The sequence below is a fragment of the Zootoca vivipara genome, chromosome 7, assembly GCF_965207765.1.
Source record: "Zootoca vivipara chromosome 7, rZooViv2.hap1.1, whole genome shotgun sequence".
Classification (NCBI taxonomy): Eukaryota; Metazoa; Chordata; class Lepidosauria; order Squamata; family Lacertidae; genus Zootoca; species Zootoca vivipara.
The window spans coordinates 12,929,325-12,949,814 of record NC_142590.1 but is presented as its reverse complement, the minus strand read 5'-3'; the positions used below and the strand labels follow the sequence as shown (position 1 = coordinate 12,949,814).

The following is a 20,490-nucleotide window of genomic DNA, read 5'->3' as shown; positions in this document are numbered from 1 at the left end:
GTTTCATTTTGATCTGGTTTGTTGTACACGGGGACTCTAAAAGAGATCTACGTTCAGCTTGTTTCAAAATGCCCACATGCTACTGTCAAGTTTTGCCAGAGTTTGTCTTGCATACCAATGCAAAGAAGCACAACAAACATAAATTGCTAACCCTTTAAGAAGAACGTCCCCAGCCTTTAAGCCTCTTGATGTGAATCTGTGATCTGAATGAGACCTCAGCCTCCTCCTTTTTTTTTGAATGCCTTATGTTTTGCATTGCAAATTAATAAAGCTAGATTCTCCTCTTGCATCATGCCTGCTTCCACTAAGCTTTGCATAGAAGTTATATTTAGGCTTGGGATTGATTGTATTTTTGCATTGTTCTCAGAAATACTGGGAGCAAATAAGAAGACTATATAAATGCACAGCAAATCTTTGAGGAAATGGCACGGGCAATCAACTTGGAATTTGATTCAACACCATTAACCAGTTAAACATCATGACGACAGTCTTGTCTATGCCAGTTCCCTACTATGTTGTAATCTCTACTGAATTCGAGACCCATCACTTCTGTAGTATTGCAATGAGATACAGGCAACTTCCCATTTACAAAGGGGTTACATTCAGAGGCACTCCATGTTTAAGTGAAATTGTGCATATTTGAAACACCGTTGAAAAAGCCTGAAGACTCCCAGTTCCTCACACACACCCTTTTCCACCCCTTTTTGTGATGTTTTTGGGTCACTTCTGGTGCAATACACATGTGTGCAGTTGCTCATATATTGTCATTGGCTGTGTAAGCATCATACAGTTTAAAGCACCCCTGCAAGAGTCCTGGAAACTGTAGTTTACCCCTCACAGAGCTACAGTTCCCAGCACATTTTAAAAACTGCAATTCCCAAGATTCTTTGAGGGGGTGCTTTAAATTTCTGGTATGTACCTTGTGCACCCATGGCAGCTATAAGTGGAGCTAGAGACCCAAGTGTGTGGGGTGCCCCTTTGGTTAACTCTTCCTTCTCTAGCTGAAGCCCTCATCCAGGCAACCAAGGGACATGGATATAGCTGTAGGACACATTCCAGTTAAGGAAAGCCAGTTGAGGAGGGTGCAGAGCAAACTGGTGAGGGATGAATCCTGAACATCTTATAGATAGACCTGGCCCTCGATCTTTGGGTCTGAAGGGTCTCACCATTGGATTGAACCCTAAAATGCCCCGGTCCTGTATACCTGAAGGAGCGTCTCCACTCCCATCATTCAGCCCAGACACTGAGGTCCAGCTTCAGCCTTCTGGCGGTTCCCTCACTGCGAGAAGTGAGGTTACAGGGAACCAGGCAGAGGGCCTTCTCAGCAGTGGCGCCCACCCTGTGGAATGCCCTCCCATCAGATGTCAAGGAAACAAACAACTATCTGACTTTTAGAAGACACCTGAAGGCAGCCCTGTTAAGGGAAGTTTTTAACGTCTGATGTTCTATCACTTTTTATTACTATTATTATTAATATTCTGTTGGGAGCCACTCAGAGTGGCTGGGGAAACCCAGCCAGATGAGCAGGGTATAAATAAATAAATAAATAAATAAATAATTATTATTATTACTACTACTACTATTAAACAAACTCCCCCCTCTTTCCCATGTTTCTATTGATAGGTGCTTTCCCTAAACAGAAGATTTTTTAAAAAAATAATAATAATTAAATGAGAGTTTGATTGAAAGATGTATTTAGAACACAAGAATGTGTTCAGAGCAATGGATTCAAACTACAAGAAAGAAGATTCCACCTAAACATTAGGAAGAACTTCCTGACAGTAAGAGCTGTTCGGCAGTGGAATTTGCTGCCAAGGAGTGTGGTGGAGTCTCCTTCTTTGGAGGTCTTTAAGCAGAGGCTTGACAGTCATATGTCAAGAATGCTTTGATGGTGTTTCCTGCTTGGCAGGAGGTTGGACTGGATGGCCCTTGTGGTCTCTTCCAACTCTATTATTCTATGATTCTATGACAGGCACTGGGCGAGGGGTGCTAATATAGCCCTCTATTTTTAATCTCACCGTTATAACCCATATAATGCACAGATATATGCCATGTTTTGGGTGGCTGTCATAAACTTTTTATTTTCATCACCCTTCTTTTTTATCTTATCAGAGAAATTGGATTTATTACACATAGTCCTCTTTCAATTTTTACCTAAAGGAATATCAGGGATTGCTGTAAGTCAGGCATCCCCAAACTTTGGCCCTCCAGATGTTTTGGACTACAATTCCCATCATCCCTGACCACTGGTCCTGTTAGCTAGAAACCATGGGAGTTGTAGGCCAAAACATCTGGAGGGCCACAGTTTGGGGATGCCTGCTGTAAGTGTAATAGAGCCTTTTTCCTCCGTTAAGGCTGCAGTAACCATTTCCAGGTTTAGGATGTGTGGGTAGCTAGATAAAGTTTGTAAAGCAATACTGCTGTCAAATTGAGTTGCCCCAGCCCTCAAACACTTTGCATAATTCATATAGTGATAAACTGTTAGGCACTGAGGACCCAGCAAACAGGCTTACTTTACAAAAACCCAAAGTTTAATGCATTTCAGTGTTCGGAATGGCTCTTCCCTAACTTAGAAGCACTTTTAATATGTGTGAGAGACTTAAGTTTAATTACACAGATACAGCCCAACAAGTCTTTGAGGGTTTTAAAAAATTAATTAACTGAGAATATATATAACCCAATTAATATTGTTATTGGGGGCATGTGAATTTTTAATTGTTCGTTTATTTAAACATTGCAGAGTTCCCCTCTCAGATTAAACACTTGAAACAGATACATTTGTATAATTTTTGGGCGGAATGTTAAACAACAGCCCTACAGTGTAATATATTTTTAATTAAGGGATTATGAATGGTATTAGGGTTGCACCGTGCAGGAATTCATTAAAACAATTAAAAGCAAAATCATGTTGGTTCTTTGGGCTGGCCTTAGAGCCCCCTCCAGGCCCTGCTTGGGGTAGATGCCCCAAATGAGAACTCTCCCGTGGTCCCCAGACCTCTTCCCTGGCGCCCTCCCAGAGCGAAGGCCCGGCCTCCGGGAGGCATCGGAGCGAAGAGGACCCTGAGCCCCCATCCAAACAATGACTATCATCAGCCCAGGTAAGAAAAAAAAATAACATTTCCATTTTGTCTTAATTATTTTATAGTACAGTACATTGATTATTGCCTTCATTTTATGTATCAGTGGTCTTGGTAGACAGTAAAATTCATGTTAAATTGCTGCTTTAGGGGGTGTTTTTCATTGTCTGGAACGGATTAATCCACTTTCCATTACTTTCAATGGGAAAGTTTGCTTCAGTTTATGAATGCTTAAGTTTATGAACAGACTTCCGGAACCAGTTGTGGTTGTAAACCGAGGTACCACTGTAAAGCTCAGCTCACCTGTTTTCCCCGCCTGCCTATATTGCTAAGCCCTTCCCACTATCTTGAATGCTAGAGATTTTTGTGACATCTCTGTAATAGCCTTTTTATTTGCAAACATGAATCAAAGCACACCAGAAGACTTTGTATACAACAGGCAAAAACAACTGCCACCAGATTTTCAAAGTAATAGTGTATATATAAATGCTGCTCACAGGCTACCAGCTAAACTCATAGCTCTCAGCCTTGAATTCAAACCACAATGTGGTGCTTCCATACAACCTGTTTGTTGAGCATTCATCTTGATTTATTTCCAGCGATATTAGACACCTTTGGCTATTTTATGAGCATTCCATTCTGATTGGTTTGCAGAGACGTTAGATAATGTCAAAAGCAAGCAAATTAATTCACACTTTCCAGTCCCCATCACTATCCTTATTTCAGAAAGCCCAGTCTTTTGGAGAAGAGGGATTGTTGCACAAGACCTCTGAATCACGGCACAACCTGATTTCGCTGATATGAGATCGAATCATACCCGAAAATAACAACAGTCTGGAAGCAGCCAATGTTTGCCTGCCCCTGCCCCTGGCTGCATAGTGTCACATTTCAAAGACGGGGAGAGGTCATAGCTCCACTGACCTCTTAAACAAACTCATTCCAATGATAATAATAATAATAATAATAATAATAATAATAATAATAATAATAATAAATATATTACTTTTACTCCACCCATCTGGCTGGGTTTCCCCAGCCACTCTGGGCAGCTTCCAACAGGGTATTAAAAACACAGTAAAACATCAAACATTGAAAATTTCCCTAAACAGGGCTGCCTTCAGATAAGCTGAGGCAATTAATCTTTAGTTACATTGAGTAATTTATAGCCCACTTTTCTAAATTCCAAGGGAAAAAACAATGATGGCTTTCGGAAGCAAACTTTTCCATTGAAAGTAATGGAAAGTGGATTAATCCGTTCCAGATGGTCTGCAGAGTACTTAAATTGAAGCGTACTTAACGTGAAGCGAACTTTCCCATTGAACGTAAAGGACAGTGGATTAATCCGTTCCAGACAGGTCCGCGGAGTACTCAACCTGAAGCGTACTTAACCCGAAGTATGAGTGTAATTGGTTCTGGAACTTCCTGACAGTAAGAGCTGTTCGACAGTGAAATTTGCTGCCAAGGAGTGTGGTGGAGTTTCCTTCTTTGGAGATCTTTAAGCGGAGGCTTGACAGCCATCTGTCAGAAATGCTTTGATGGTGTTTCCTGCTTGGCAGGGGGTTGGCCTGGATGGCCCTTGTGGTCTCTTCCAACTCTATGATTCTATGATCTTAAGAGCAAAAACCACATAATATACCAGGACTAAAGCTTGGCAAAAGAACACATCCTTTTCATACAGACCATCCCAAGTTCAATCCCCATCATTCGCAGGTAGTGTAGAGAACTTTCCCTTTCTGAAAACCTGGAATGCCATTACCAGTTGATGCTGACCATAACTACAAGGTTTAATCATCTGACTGAGTATAAGCCAGCTTCCTATGTTCTTAAAAGTATACATTTCATGAAAATATATACAGTCATACCTTAGAAGTCGAACACCTTGTGAGTCAAACATTTTGGCTCCCAAACGCCACAAATCCGGGAGTGTTCCAGTTTGCGAACGTTCTTTGGAGCCCAAACATCCGACACAGGTTCTGCGGCTTCCGCACCTTGGTTTCTGAACGTTTTGGAAGTCCAGAATGGACTTCTGGAACGGATTCCGTTCAACTTCTGAGGTACGACTGTAGTCCTCATTCATTTTCTCTGCTGGAGCCTTGGCTGACCTCAAATAACTGCCTTCCAGCTTGACACAATGATCCTGGGTGTTCACATGAGGTATGCAAAATGAGGTCTAATAAGCTTTTAATTTTTTTTAAAGTACATTTATTCACTTCCTCAATTTTGTAAGCTCCACATCCCTGCCTACAAGGCAGGTTACATTCATTAAAGCTCATAACATTCTGGAAACCATTTCAATAAAACCAGTATTAAACATATGCGAAAGTACAGGTCAAATCAATTTAAAACTATGTGTGACGCAGCAGAGGAGAAATAGAAAGCAGCGAGGAACTTCTTCCTTCAAAGATCTGTTGCTGGAAAGCCTCAGCCTGATTCCGGAAGGCAAATACAGAGCTAGTCGTGAAGGTGTCGCAGAAAAAACAACAACCCATAATTGAGGTGCCACTATTGGAAAGCTGCTAATCTTGGTGGTAACTTCACTAGAAGCAAGGAAGGCATCTGGAACAGGGCCCAGTCTGAAGTCCAGGAAGAAGTCGCTTCCTAATCTACTATGGTTCTATATGTTTGGACTACAAAAAGCTCTATCAGCTTTGGTAAGCATGGCTAATAGTCCGGGATGTTGGGAGTGGTAGTTCAACATCATCTGGAGGATCTTGGCTCAGAGCTTTAAAGATCAGCCTGGCAACTTACATTTAGCTTGGAAATTAATCTGAAGCAAGTGAAACTCGCTGTACAATGCCCACAATGTGGTTCCAAACACTAAGACAAAACCACCGCGACAACTCCCTGAAACGAGGTGTAAGGTGAAGATAAACTTGAAACTAATGACTATTCAAAAATAAATATATTGAAATCTCTCGAAATAAAGTAAAAGAGACAGAAATTAACTTATTCTAAATGACCTGTAAATCAAATCACCTGACGAGAAGCCGGCTATATACTCTCATTTCACTGGAAATATCTTCCTCAGAAGGAAAAAACTTTTTAGTTTGGTTTTTCCATATCTTAATGTTTAAACTAACTCAAACAAGAGTGATGTACTCTACAAAAACTTTACAAAAGGTTGAATAAAACAGAGCAGTCAGGGAAGTTTTCCCAAAGAAAGCTGAAATTGTTTTAACGTAAGGTTAAATAGCCTCCAAAAAATATTAATCAACAGAAAACCATTTTCTTGCAAGAAATTAATCCGAAGCAAGTGAAACTCGCTGTACAATGCCCATAATGTGGTTCCAGCAACAGGTAACAGTTAACAACTGTGCCACTGAATTCTGAGATTTTTTGAGCTGTCTTCAAGGCACTTTAGTGCACAGTCTGCTACAACAGTCCTCTCAAGGCTATATATATGACAAAGCAGGTATGACAGTGGCTAGGTCTGTGTCTCAGGAAACAGCAGTTGTCAAACCCGGTGAAGCTGGAAAAATATACTACTGGCAGTTGTTGCAACCTGGCCCAGAGCTGTCTTAAGCATATGCGGTTCTGGGGTGCAAAGATCCACCCTGCCCCCCCGGTTGCCCAGTCCCAGGTGCGCAGGAGGGCGGAGCCGGCTGGCCTCCTCAGCGTCTCGCTGGCTTGGTCACCCCTGAACTCGTGGCACAGAGCTGCTCACAGCAGAAGAGCCCGCCGCGGCACTTCGACCGATGGGTGGGCTCTTCCCCAGGCTCAACTCTCAGGCCCCGGACTCCCAGCCTGGCACCCCTGAGAGCCCGGCGCCCCACACCCCTGGTGCCTATGGTTAAGACGGCCCTGACCTTGCTATTGTGTCTTAAACTAACTGTGTCCTCAGTTTGTGCAAGTAGTCCTTCTAGAATAGGCAAGACACCTGATTTGTAGTACCTCCCACCATCAACATATTGTATGTACTGAGCATCAGTTTGCTCACACTGAATCCCCTGCTAGAACTGGGTCAGAGGAAAAGAGGAAGAAGAGAGAGAGTTGGTTGTCATCATCAGGATTATGATGGCACCAAATATCCCAGAAGACTGTACCCACCAGCTTCCTGTAGCTGATGAATAAAATGGGGAGACAAAATGGACCTCGCAGAACCTTATCAGGTCAATCCCACAAAAGGAGCAATGGCTTCCTGACATTTGCTCTGATGCCTATATCTGAGGGGTAGGAACAGAACAATTGCAACACACTGCCTCCAACCCACATTGGATACACGGTTACCTTGGTCAGCTGTAAGGTCACAGAGAGAGACAGGAGAATTAGCAGATTCACTGCCAGTGTGAACAAGGCTACACCAAACCAACTTGAAAGCCATACTGAGAAAGATAGGTTTGATCATTCAGGGATGCCTGGCAGTGGCCCATCTTATGCACTTGAACTAACTTACCCAAGGATGGTAAATTAGTGGCCTTGATATTATCCCTCCCTGAATGTAGAAAATGTGATCTGAGCCCTATGTGCAGCACAGCTTACATGTGTAGGCCTCACTCTTGTGATGCAAGCACAGTTTTTCATGGTAGATGGATTGTGTAAGTGGTGGCTATGGCTATAGCATAAACTCTGGTTCACTTCATAAGTTGTAGGGAGAGGCACGAATCTTGGCATTGTTCATACCACATTTATATGCCACTTGTTGGATCCTTGTACAAAGTGGGCTTTAGGATTACAGAAATGAGACTCCTGGTGAACTAAGGTGCTTGGCTAAATGGTGAAGCTGTCTTAACTATTTTGTATCAGAATTAGAAATTAGAAATTAGTCATTGTGACAATTGCTCTTTCAACATGCAAGCTGAACTACCAGTGAGGCACCTACCTGATTGCAACACTATCTGACCATTGTGTTCTATCTGGAGATTGTGTTCTGAGCTTGACCTTTACAAAAATGGCAGCCACCTCTTCTGGTTCCCATTCTGTTGCTTTTTTGTGAGTTCCCTATAAGCTTCTGACTTGAGAAACCGAGGGAAAGAGTCCTTGGCCATAAGACTGTAGATTAAACTCTGAGCATCATCAAAACACTGGAGAGTTGGTTCAGAAATAGTCTGGGTGATGTGGTCTCTGGTATTGAAGTCGATGTTTATCTGCAGGGAATAGAGTGGCATAAATTGTTTGTTTTTCTGGAGATCAGAAATGATGTAAGGGAGCCAGAAACAAACACTATTTGAATTGCTTCCCAAAATACAGTGTTTGATGCAAAGCAGCAGGAAGGTCATGTTTTCATTATCTTGAATACTGAACACCAATTTTAATTTGGTTTCCTACACTGAAAGCAATGCTACCATTTATTGTTTAATAATGAAAAAAGTGCTTCAGATTTTCTATGTGCATAATGAGAAATAACATCACCAGACTTTTCACAGTGCAAAAAAAGTAAGCCTCTCTTTTATTCATGAAAAGTGCATATACCCCCCAGGCACCACAATTTTTTTTAACACTATCTCTTTATTCTGGCTACATTCCACAAAACGGCAGCTATCCTTTTTGCCGAAGAGAATTCTGTTGTTCAGCAGAACTCCCATCAGTCTCAGTGCTCAAAAGTAATACGGTCAGTGCTCAAAAGTAATAAGAGTTGTAATATGACAACATCTGGAGGGCTGCACATTCCCCCACTCTTGATCTAAGGCCTCCTACTTACAGAAGACCCTTATGAATATTTAAATTTTTTAAAATAAATCAATACTAGTGTTACCTTTGCAACACGGGAGGTCCTGAGGAAAGGTAAAGGTGAAGGGACCCCAGACCATTAGGTCCAGTCACGGACGACTCTGGGGTTGTGGCTTTCATCTCGCTTTATTGGCCGAGGGAGCCGGCATACAGCTTCCAGGTCATGTGGCCAGCATGACTAAGCCGCTTCTGGCGAACCAGAGCAGCACACGGAAATGCCATTGACTGTCCGGCCGGAGCGGTACTTATTTATCTACTTGCACTTTGACGTGCTTTCGAACTGCTAGGTTGGCAGGAGCAGGAACCGAGCAATGGGAGCTCACCCCGTCGCGGAGATTCGAACCGCCGACCTTCTGATGACTGGATGTTGATGAGTGGTAGGAGGCACCAGCTGAGGGAGCCAGGGGATTGGTGGTGGGGCAACAATGTGTCTTTGGAGGGAGAAGAAGGAGCAGACTGGGAGGAGGCAGTGTCAGAAGCTGAAGAGGTAACAGGGCTTAGTAAAGAGGAAAAGTCTGTGTCAGAGAGCAGTTCAGAATCAGAGGCAAAAGCAGAGACAAAAGAGGAGGGGAGCCAAGAAGCAGAGATGGGGCAGGCTGCTGATGAAGCCAAGGGGTCTCCTCCTGCTGCTGTGACCAGTTCTCCCTGCCACTCTGGTGTCCCAGAGCCAGAAGAGGTATGAAGAGGGCAGAGCAAAGGCAGACAAGGTGCCATAGTCTCAGGTTGCAAGGGAAAGACCTGGGGAGAAAACTAGTCTAAGTGCCCATCTGCCCCCTATTTTGAGTCCTTAAGGAACTGTGGGAAGGTGGGGACCTTCAGTCCCCACAACTGACTCACTGGGGCAAAATCTACCGGATGAGTTGCTGTGCTTGCTAGACCTGGCCTCCTGAGCTGACTATGTTTCCTTGAATAAAAAGTTAACTTCACTGACACCATGTGATTTATTGCCAACTTGCTCCTGACTCCTGTTCCTGGCAGCCATGCCTATGCTGAAGCTCCTCTTGCACCTCATTGCCCCAGTTTCTGAACCCAGGGGGAACAACCTCATCATGCGTTCCTCCCACATGACCTGGAGATTGTTCCATTACCCAAGCAGCCTACAAAGGAGATACACTGCAGTGACATTTATGGCATGAAAGGATGTGTATAAAAGTGGTCGTACATCATCAGTCATTTAAGAAGGTGTTTCCTGCTTCAAATTAAGCACAAATCTTTCTTAAGCTAACCAGCTGTGCTTAAGTATGATAAAATTCATCTAGAAAGCACCACGTTCCATGTGTATTTTTCTATATGATCACAACCCGCCCTCTCACACACACTTAATTCAGACTGTGGTAACAATTTATTCCAGTGACTCCAGTGTTCTCTTTGCTGCCCTGGTGGCTGTCAGTGTGCTCATATAAATATTAGAATTGCTTTGCTGGACCCTACAAAATCCATGAATTCAGTCCTGTTCATTGACTTCTAAAGATGTTCTCTGAGCAGGACTGGGCAATGGATCTGGGTCTCCCAGATAGTTCTTGCTTTTTGAGATTCTGAATGAATCTTGGAGTTTTATCTTGGACCCAGAATTCTGGATTCGATCAACCTTTGATTCGATCTAGCAAAGCGATTCTAAGTCAGAAGTAGATAATAGTTCATCCTTTTGTATTTGTATTTTCTTTTTTAAAGAGTGCCTTGATCTTGTACTCACTTGTCCTATCCTCCCATTGTATCCTCTTTACCAAAGTTAGGCCTGCAACTCAATCTCTTGGGTGTATTAAGAAGTATTTAAAAGGAACCCCCCAAATTATCTTCTCAAAAGCTAAGACGGCGTCAGTCGCTAAAGTCACGGTCTCTATCAAAAGCAGATGCATCGATGTAAAAGTGAGGGAACGCATATCACAGGAGTAATTAACCAGCCAATTAGCTTAAAAAATGTTTTGTATGTAATGATCAAATGGCATGGTGTGACAGGAGGATTCTAAAGGACAGGTTTTAGCTTTCATCAAATCAAAAGGACTCCGCTTAGAGAAATCAACCATTAACACTTGCCAGCACTGAGTACTGTACCTGGGCATTTTCCAAGTCACAAAAGTTATTGCAGTGTTTTAAAGGCACATTCAACTTGAAGGTGGGATGGAACAGATCTTCCTAGATTAGGATAGACACATGGAAGGCTGGAGCCTAATTCTGGCTCCTGGTCCCTAGAGGAAATCCTCAGCCCAGGGATTGCACACTTGGCGGTGCTGTTGGGGCACAAATTCAGCGCCCCACTTGGCAGAATGAACACAAGCCCCTCAGAAATGCAGGTGAAGAAAGTGAAGTAATATACATTGGGACCTAAAGAGGGAAGCAAGACTGGGACATTCAGAGTCTAACATTTTCAAACTGTACCATGAGGGATGGGCAAATATGCCCCCTTCACTCCCAAAGTGTAGCAAGTCAGTTGCAATTCCTCACAGTGGAAGAGCAATGAATAGGTAGCACCAGGAGCCCCCAGTCCCTATGTATTGCAGCACTAACTAGAATTTTCAGAAACATTGGTTTGGCCCCTCTGCCCAACAGTATCCTGATGCATATGAAGGCCAGGAACTTATAGCGGCAGCAGGCAAAACATGTTCCCCCCTTCTTTTCCACCTCCCGTGGGCACATGAAACAAAACCTAATTATCTTGACTTTCTACTGAACCCTCAAGAAAGAAGGGCATTTTCGTTGGCCAGGTTCAATGCAAATCCATCGAACCCCCAGGTGGAAAGCCTTCTACATATGGTTCTTCATTGTAAACTTTACGACGAGCTTCGTCAACAATTCCTGGACCGGCTCTGCATCCCCAGAAGGAGACCAGAGCGGGAAATCTTACAATTCCTATTGTTGGGGAAGGACCAGGTGCTCACCAAGACGGTGGTTCATTATCTTCATTTGCTATTTTCTCGTCGTTATATTCTGCAGTTGTCTGAATTATTAGAAGCCCCAATGTTGTGAAAGCGGATAGCGGAATACACCCTTCTCTCTCTTAACACAGCGTTTGCCACAGTGACAGTTTTAATCTGTTATTATTTAGTTTGTGTGTTTGTTTGATGCCAATAAAGGTTGATTATTATTATATTATTATGAAGGCCAGGTGAATATACCCAACTCACAAACCAATAAAGAAACCTACATTTGAATCATGCCATTGATACCATTCTTTCAGAGTACACATGAATGGGTTACCTCTTTTGGGGCGTCGGTTTGGATAAACTCTGAATAAATCTTTTTGGCTTTCGAGGCAATTTTAGCTGCTGACTTTGTTTTCTTGAAGTCCTCACAGGCCAGCCAGAATTCAATGTTTTCCTCGCTGAATTCTGACTTCAGGAAAGTCCTGAATGCATCCAAGCCATCTACAGAAATGAGAAAACACAACTGTGGAACAAGAAGTCGGGTAGGAAGAAATCCGGTCACGGAAACCCCACTGAAGTAAACAGAAATAGTTCTACTGGCTTTTGGTCAAGTAGTTTCATGCATTCCTAGACCCTCCTTTAGTACAGTTTGATTTGGGGAGATTTGGGTCTTAAAACCTGATGGTGTAAGCAGGATGCCTGGATCAGAACATGCTACAATGTGGCCGCTTGTTTCTTATGTGTCATGGTCAGTGATAAAGAACAATAAGTTAGTGTTGCTTTGGACATTTATCCTGAAGGGGTTTTTTCAGATGTCCACGAAGCATGACACTCTCCAGCCTCTTAAGCAGTAGCTGAGTTAGTTGTAGCTGGAAAAAAAACCCCAAAGTGCCCAAATGATAGGTATTATCTAGACAACATAACACTGGTCTTGAAAGACCTACACTGGCTCCCAGTACATTTCCGAGCACAATTCAAAGTGTTGGTGCTGACCTTTAAAGCCCCAAATGGCCTCGGTCCAGTATACCTGAAGGAGCGTCTCCATCCCCGTAGTTCTGCCTGGACACTGAGGTCCAGTGTTGAGGGTCTTCTGGCAGTTCCCTCGCTGCGAGAAGCCAAGTTACAGGGGACCAGGCAGAGGGCCTTCTCGGTAGTGGCACCCGCCCTGTGGAACACCCTCCCACCAGATGTCAAAGAGAAAAACAACTACCAGACTTTTAGAAGACATCTGAAGGCAGCCCTGTTTAGGGAAGCTTTTAATGTATAATGGATTGCTGTATTTTGATGTTCTGTTGGAAGCCGCCCAGAGTGGCTGGGGAAACCCAGCCAGTTGGGTGGGGTATAATAATAATAATAATAATAATAATAATAATAATAATAATAATATCTGGAATTGCTCAAGATTGTCCTCAACACATTGCTTTCAATTTACAGTGATTCTACAGTGATTCTCGGTTTTGCATCCATTAGGGGAGGCGAGGCATGAATACATATTTTTTGGGGAAAATGTACATATTTGAACTCCTCATCCCCCAAACTAGGTTGTCCTCTGTGCATATGCCACAAATGAATGAAGAAAGAAGGGGCCGTTATGATGTTGCTATAGCCACAACATCACTGGGCAGTTGCAGATACACCTCATTGCTGGGACTGCCTACATCTGTTCTAATGTGTTTTCTGGTAGACAGACTGCAGGGTAATGCAGTCTGCAAAGACCTGCAAATCCATCTGCAATGGCTTTTTATTTTGGGAATGAAACCTGTTTTTTCAAGAGGCGCCAGGGGCGGACTTTGGTCTTTCAAACTTCAGCAAGGGCAACATTTGGTGCCCCCCCCGCCTCTCGCATTCCATTCTGTCACCACATCACAGTACAGGTGCCCTACAGGGCCCCCCTCGAAATGCCACCCAGTTATGCTGCCCTAAATCTGCCTCTGGGAGCACTTTTCAGTGGCAAAAACCTTGCCCTATTGTTATCAGTGTATCAAGTTACAAACAGTTATTTGTTCATGAAATTTGACCAATGAGGAAATTCTGCTGGTCCACCTGCTCCTCTTTAATGAAATGTTTATGGATCAGTTGCCTCACCCTGTAAAGTAAAGCTAAGGTAAATGAGTCCTGGACAGTTAACTCCAGTCAAAGGTGACTATGGGGTGCGGTGCTCATCTCGCTTCAGGTCAAGGGAGCCGGCGTTTGTGCACAGACAACTTTACGGGTCATGTGGCCAGCATAGTTAATCCACTTCTGGTGCAATGGAACACCATGATGGAAACCAGAGCGCATGGAAATGCTGTTTACCTTCCCACCACAGCGGTACCTATTTATCTACTTACACTGGTGTGCTTTCGAACTGCTAGATTGACAGGAGATGGGACAGAGCAATGGGAACTCACTCCGTTGCGGTGCGGGGATTTGAACCCCAACCTTCTGATTGGCAAGCCCAAGAGGCTCAGTGGTTTACACCATAGTGCCACCCTGTCCTTGCCTTACCCTGTATAGGAGTATAGGAGCTGGAATAGGAGACACGTTGGAGGAACAGTAAGGTAAATAGAAGTTGAACCATGATATTACTACTTTCATTCAGATTCATCTTACCTTTATTAGCCAGAAGCGTATCCACAGAATCCATCCATGCCATTGTTTCCCTAGGGGCTGACCTGTGAAAACAACATCTACCCTTGAAAATAGCATTGTGATCTTTTGCCTATGTAATCTGTGGATAGTCTTTATGCAGTATGCATCCTGATTCACAGCTATTGTGTTGGCCCAGCAATATAAGTAAGGTTAGCTTTCAATATTGAACTACACATATTGAACAGCAAAATCAGCTTCCTGTGCAGATAGCCACATGCGATGGAGGGTGTAATTTAATATAGGTCCCTAGATTGTTAATCCGGAAGAGAGGAGTAATAAAGCATGCAATTGGGTGAACAATAAGAAAGTCGCAGGAGAGGTATCTCTGATTTTTCTTCCAGTAGAGACTCTCCAGAAACCTTCTTGTCATTGAATGGGCCAGCTATTAATTTCTACGATCATTTTGCTAGTGATGACTAGAGCTATCAGAAAGGTTATCACGCTAACACTGGGTTGATAAATGGGCTATTTCTCAATTTCGTACTGTTTTTAAAAATGGTTTGCTTCACAGTTTTGGTTCCCAACAAGATTTTGATTAAGCATTTGTTAAAAGCAGTAATAGGATTCCGTCCTCTCCCCCCCCCTTCCCCCGGTTTAGTTTCCTGCTTGTGTCAGGAAAAGCTGTCTTCCCCCATCTGTGAGAGAGCACAAAGAATCCAATTAGCTCAATATATTCTCTGCTCGGGTCATATTTATCTAAATCTAAGAACTTGTCAGGGCAGAATAAGATCTTTTCCAAACTAGTTAGTAATTTTAAGTGCTTTTTGCTTCCAAAGAAGCACCCCCCTTGGGCTTTGATGTATGCACCACCAGAGCAAAAGCATAGACTCTCTTTCTCTCTCCCTCTCTCCCTGAGAATCTGAGGAGTTATTCGTTATCCCACTGACAACCCCAACACATTCATTGCATAAGTCTTTGACTATGCAGTGTGTCGAAGGAGGAGCTGTTAATCTATTTCAGTGCCTTCTACAATAGTTCAGCCATCTATTTTTAAGTAGGCAGCTCCGTAGAGAACAGTGTTTATTAATCCTGGAAGATAGATGGCAGATCAAGGAGCTAAGGGAATCACACTGTTCTGTTAGAACCAAGGGATGTGCTTCAGGTATGACGTTCTTACATGAAGATAATCTCTGTGTAGGGTACCATGGGGACTGTGCTGCAACTTCCACCAACGGTGTCTCCCAAAAAATTTATACATCACTTGGGAAGACAGGCAAACTAATGCCAGTGTACTAGAAGAAGCAAAGATCACCAGTGTCGAAGCAATGATTCTTCAACATCAACTTCGTTGGACTGGTCATGTTGTGCAGATGCCTGATTATCATCTTCCAAAGCAACTACTCTATTCCGAACGCAAAAATGAAAAGTGTAATGCTGGTGGTCAACAAAAGGAGTTTAAAGACTCTCTCAGAGCAAATCTTTAAAAAAATGTAGTATAAACACTGACAACTGGAAAACAAACTGGCCTGCGAGTGCGCCACTTGTAGAACAGCCTTTACCAAAGGTGGCATGGGCTTTGAAGATGCTCGAACTCAGTATGAAAGGGAGAAACATGCTAAGAGGAAGGCACTCTTGGCAAACCCTCACCATGATCAATTCCGGCCCGGAAACCTATGTTCCCACTGTGGAAGGACGTGTCTATCCAGAATTGGCCTCCATAGTCACTTACGGACTCACTGTTAAAAGCATGTTTATGGGAAACAATCTTACTTGGCTACAAGTGATCGCCAAAGAAGAAGCTCGTTCCATGTTTTGGAAGGCATGGGGAAGATACTTTCATTGGGCCCTGCTCCCTAAATGTGCCATTATTGCTGCTGCCTATTCGCTTGCTTCTCCCTCTAGGCCCCATGCCGGGCACTTCCTAGAGTCAGGAGTGAGGAACATTTCTCCTTCCAGATGTTGCTGAACTACAGCTTCCTGTGCATGCTTGCTGAGGCTGATCAGAGTTGTTTTTCAGCAACATCTGGGGGGAGGGTCAAAGGTTATCCACACCTGCCCTGAAGAGGGAAGGCAAAGCATGCAGAGGCAACTGCTTCTTTTCCTTGCTCCTCTTGCTCCTTGTTTGCTTGAAGGGGGAAAGAGGACATGCAACAACATCAAGGAGGAGTTGGAGCAAAGCCAGAAAACCCCAGGGGTTAGTAGTAGGACCTCTACTAGTGCATAAGCCTTGGAAGCTGCCCTAGGAAACAACAAACCTCTGGACCAAACCTACCTTCCAAGCTGCCAACACAGAAGCAAGTGGAATGTGGCAGTTCTGACCATGGACCTTACCAGAAGTAGACTGAGAGGACCTTCTACTCAAGTGGTCCTTTAGCTTGCTGACTTCATTTTGGTTTTTGAACATATTTGCATGCCGCTTTCCCAACAGCAATGTTTGAGATCAAAGGAGCTTACAACAATGGCAAAACACCACCAAAAAAAATCCAAAAACCACAATTCCACCGATGTCAAGAAAATGCAGACACCCAAGAAAGGGTGGACCACCCTGCGGAATAATTGACATCAAGTGTCATCAAGTGCAAGTGTCTTCTCACGAGACTCAGAGTGGATAGGGTGCTCTAAAGGGCTGGCTTCAGGGACCAGTGACACTGAACAGCTGGTATACAGGGACATTTTGGAGCAGGGAGATCTCTGAAATCTCTTCTAATGCAGAAAGTATGCCTTCCCCTGCCCTCTGTGCTCATGTGTGCACAGGCTGTGTCTTATTTCATGAGGTGGAAGGAGGGAAGAGAGGGTGAGCTTCTGTCCTGCAAGAGATCTGATAGGACAGGACATTTTTCCTCATACCCCTGTGCCTTTTCTCCTAAACAAGCACAAGAGATGGACTGAGCTGATTGTAGTCCATTGTGCCCCAGAATTTTCTGCATCTAAAATTTGTTGTTGGCTCACCTTGATGGAGAGATGGAGCAATATGTTTCATTAACATATGCAGATATGTTGAACACATTTACAAAAATAAAAAAGACCCTGTGCATTGATACATGTAGGTGTTTCTAGTGGAGTACACTACTAAGGTAAAAGGTAAAGGCAAAGGATCCCTGGACAGTTAAGTCCAGTCAAAGGTGACTATTGGGCTGCAGTGCTCATCTCGCTTTCAGGCCAAGGGAGCCGCTGTTTGTCCACAGACAGCTTTCCAGGATATGTGGCCAGCATGACCAAACCGGTTCTGGCACAACGGAACACCGTGAAGAAACCAGAGTGCATGGAAATGCTGTTTACCTTCCCGCCACAGCAGTACCTATTTATCTACTTGCACTGGCATGCTTTTGAACTGCTAAATTGCCTGGGGCTGGGACAGAGCAATGGGAGCTGACCCTGTCATAGGGATTTGAACTGCCAGCCTTCTGATCGGCAAGCCCAAGAGGCTCAGTGGTTTAGACCACAGCGCCGCCCGCGTCCCTTAATGCATCACATATTTGCAGGAGCGCCCACAGCTCGCCTATGCTCTCCAAACTTCCTGACATGAACTGGGTTTCCTCCATACTCCTGGCGTAGTGATGGTGGGAAAGGCGCTGTCTATTGGGGTGCTGGTGGAATGGTAAGATCCATGGAAATCCCCAGATCCCTTTGCCTGCCAAGTGAAGTGCTGCATCTAGTACAGTGAATTAATATGACAAAAGGGGAAAGAAGCAGACATTTTACTTAAGTTTAAAATTAACGTGCAAAACCTATGATACGGACAAGTCCAATAAAAGTTAGGGCTTAAAGTGAATATCCTTGTTGCATAATTAATGGCTGTCAGAGTGAGAGTAAAGAAAAACGAACTGGTGATTTGCTGTGGAAGTGCTATATGGGAGCACATGTCCTTTCAAAAAGCAATGGAAGGAAAAGACAATGACAACTGTCTTTGGGGAGGGGTCTCCCCCAGTTTCTCTTCATGGTGGACAAAGACAGATGGGCAAATAATGAGGAAGGAAATAATGACATTTGATGTTTTGGCAATGAAGAAGTCTGGGGTTTTTAGAAAGGATGAGCACCAATTGAGGGAGTGTGGTGTGGTCATCTCTGATTTCATCCTAAGTGCATAAGAAATGCTCTCTGAGTCAGGCCAAAGGGTCATCTAGGATCTGAGTGGAACAGCTCAAAATGTTGGTCTTAATTGCTCCTATCAAAATAAAGTCGCTATTGCGCTGTTCATTGTGCCGTTCAATGAGAGTTTTGGCCTATTTATGACCAACTTCGCCATTTTATTTTCTCATAATTTGTTTTAGTTGGCCCGGTCAGATTGTGAAAGTTGTACCGTGGAAGAGGCTGTGTTGCTGAAAAGAGAATGAACAACATCCCCCTTGATTATAAGAGAGCAAACGAAGTGTGACATGGCAGAGGCTAGGGAGAAAACATTTTACGTGTTTAAAACACATTTGGGTGCAGTGATACCCCCTCCCACAAGCTGATAATTATGCAACTTTTGAATTTAATATGTTGCCTTTTTTTGGTTAAAACCCATGAAAATCATAAACAAGGAACTCACTTCACTGGCATGGTTTGTTCCACAGTTTGTCACAGTTAACACTTGCTTTTTTCTTTCTGGTTGATTTTCAACTGTGGGTAATAGGACAGCAGAACCATTACATTTAACACACCAATAAATAAACCATCATTTTCAGATTGACATTCTCTATTTATCTGCTTTAGTATAATTTTCCAAAACACACCTATTATTCTGCCAGTGATTGCTGTAAAATAAAGAAGATAATAACAACAACAACAACAACAACAACAACAACAATAATAATAATAATAATATACCACCCTTCAACTGAAGATCACAGGGCATTTTATAACATAAAAACACAAAATACTTTTTAATTTTATTTAATGCATAGTTGATGGTCCTGGTCAGTGGTGAAAACCTATTGAATTCAGGTTAATGAGATGATTGGAAAACATACTAGGATTTACCCTACTTTTGAAATGTGTATATGGTTTGGGAGGATCAGGAAAAACTGAAGTAGGTACCGTAAGTTAGATTATAGATAAGTAGATCTATGAAGCAGTGGAACAAAAGCAGCAACCAACCTCGATAAATGTGGGCCTTGCAATTATGTAGTCATTTCACTCATCCTTCTGAAAAATTGCTCCTTTCCTGTCACAGGTCTTTTGTGAATGCACAACAGCACTGGGTCAACTTGGGGGGAAATGCTCACAGGGGGGGGGAATCAATAAAATGTCATATATTTGCAGTAGTACCTAATCCTATATGTCCTTGGGTATGAAGGACAATAGTAAGCATGCTAATCTTGAGCTTGCAAAGCAATAAGGTAATTGTGAAGACATGATTCTGTCAGGGGTCATACACTTAGACATATGTTTCTTTTTTTTAAAAAAAAAGGATACTAGGGGCACTGTGTGTGTTAATTAAAATTGGAGACACATTTCACTCTTGTAGCCAAAAAGATGCATCTATGCTTTCTAGAACTGTTCCCAGAACAACAGATAGATAGATAATAGATAATAGATAGATGATGATAGATAATGCTCATAGGCCTGCCATCAAAATTGATTAGACAGGCATTCCCTGGAGATAGGGACACCAAGGTGGTGGCCCCATGCTTGGAGAATTCCCTTTGACCAGTTTCTTCATCGGTTTTTAACTGGGTCTTGAAAACCCTTTCATTTCAATCCTACTTTTAGTTGTAGGTGCTATGCTGGATCTTTATATGTATATACAGTTGCTGTCTTTGCTTAAAAATGTTCCAATTTGTTTTAATGGAATTGTGCTGGACTATAGAATGCTTCACACTGTTCTTTAGCTTTATAATCCCCCCCTAAAAATGCACTTTTTACTTGTAATGATTTGGGTTTTTTTAAAAAAAATTCACATGCTAAACCCTTGAAGAACCCAAGGCAACATGGGAGGGATTTTTAGCTAACCCTAGGCTAGCTTCCAGTAATATGAAGCAAAAATAGATGTTGACAGCTGTTGCCTCATTTACAGCATGCCTGCGATACAACCAATCAGGTCCAACATAGTAAGCCATACACCGCTAAATGCCTGCCATTATAAAAGGAAAATGGCATGATTACAAATGGTACAATTAGTTCCATGTCCAATTAGTCCCTCAGCTTCCAACCTCTGTTTCAGATATAGGCTCCTTCTACACCATGAACACGTTGGGTTTATATCACATCAACTTCCATAGCTTCCTGCAAAGAATCATGGGAACTGTAGTTTGGTGGGGTTGTTACCTCTGCCTACCATCTCAGATTCCTAATCATAGCTGCCAAGTTTTCCCTTTTCTCACGAGGAAGCC

At 43.0% G+C, this 20,490-nt stretch overlaps 1 protein-coding gene across 1 annotated transcript; it reads right to left on the bottom strand.

Annotated features, from left to right (window-relative positions):
• Positions 1-7,957: 7,957 nt before the first annotated feature.
• On the bottom strand, positions 7,958-18,718 carry RGS21 (regulator of G protein signaling 21). The gene is made up of 4 exons (XM_035123090.3): positions 18,708-18,718; positions 14,198-14,274; positions 11,940-12,106; positions 7,958-8,161 (listed from the first exon to the last, which is right to left on the bottom strand). The coding sequence occupies exons 1-4, from the start codon at positions 18,716-18,718 to the stop codon at positions 7,958-7,960; spliced, it is 459 nt and encodes a 152-aa protein (XP_034978981.1).
• Between the last annotated feature and the right edge of the window lie 1,772 nt (positions 18,719-20,490).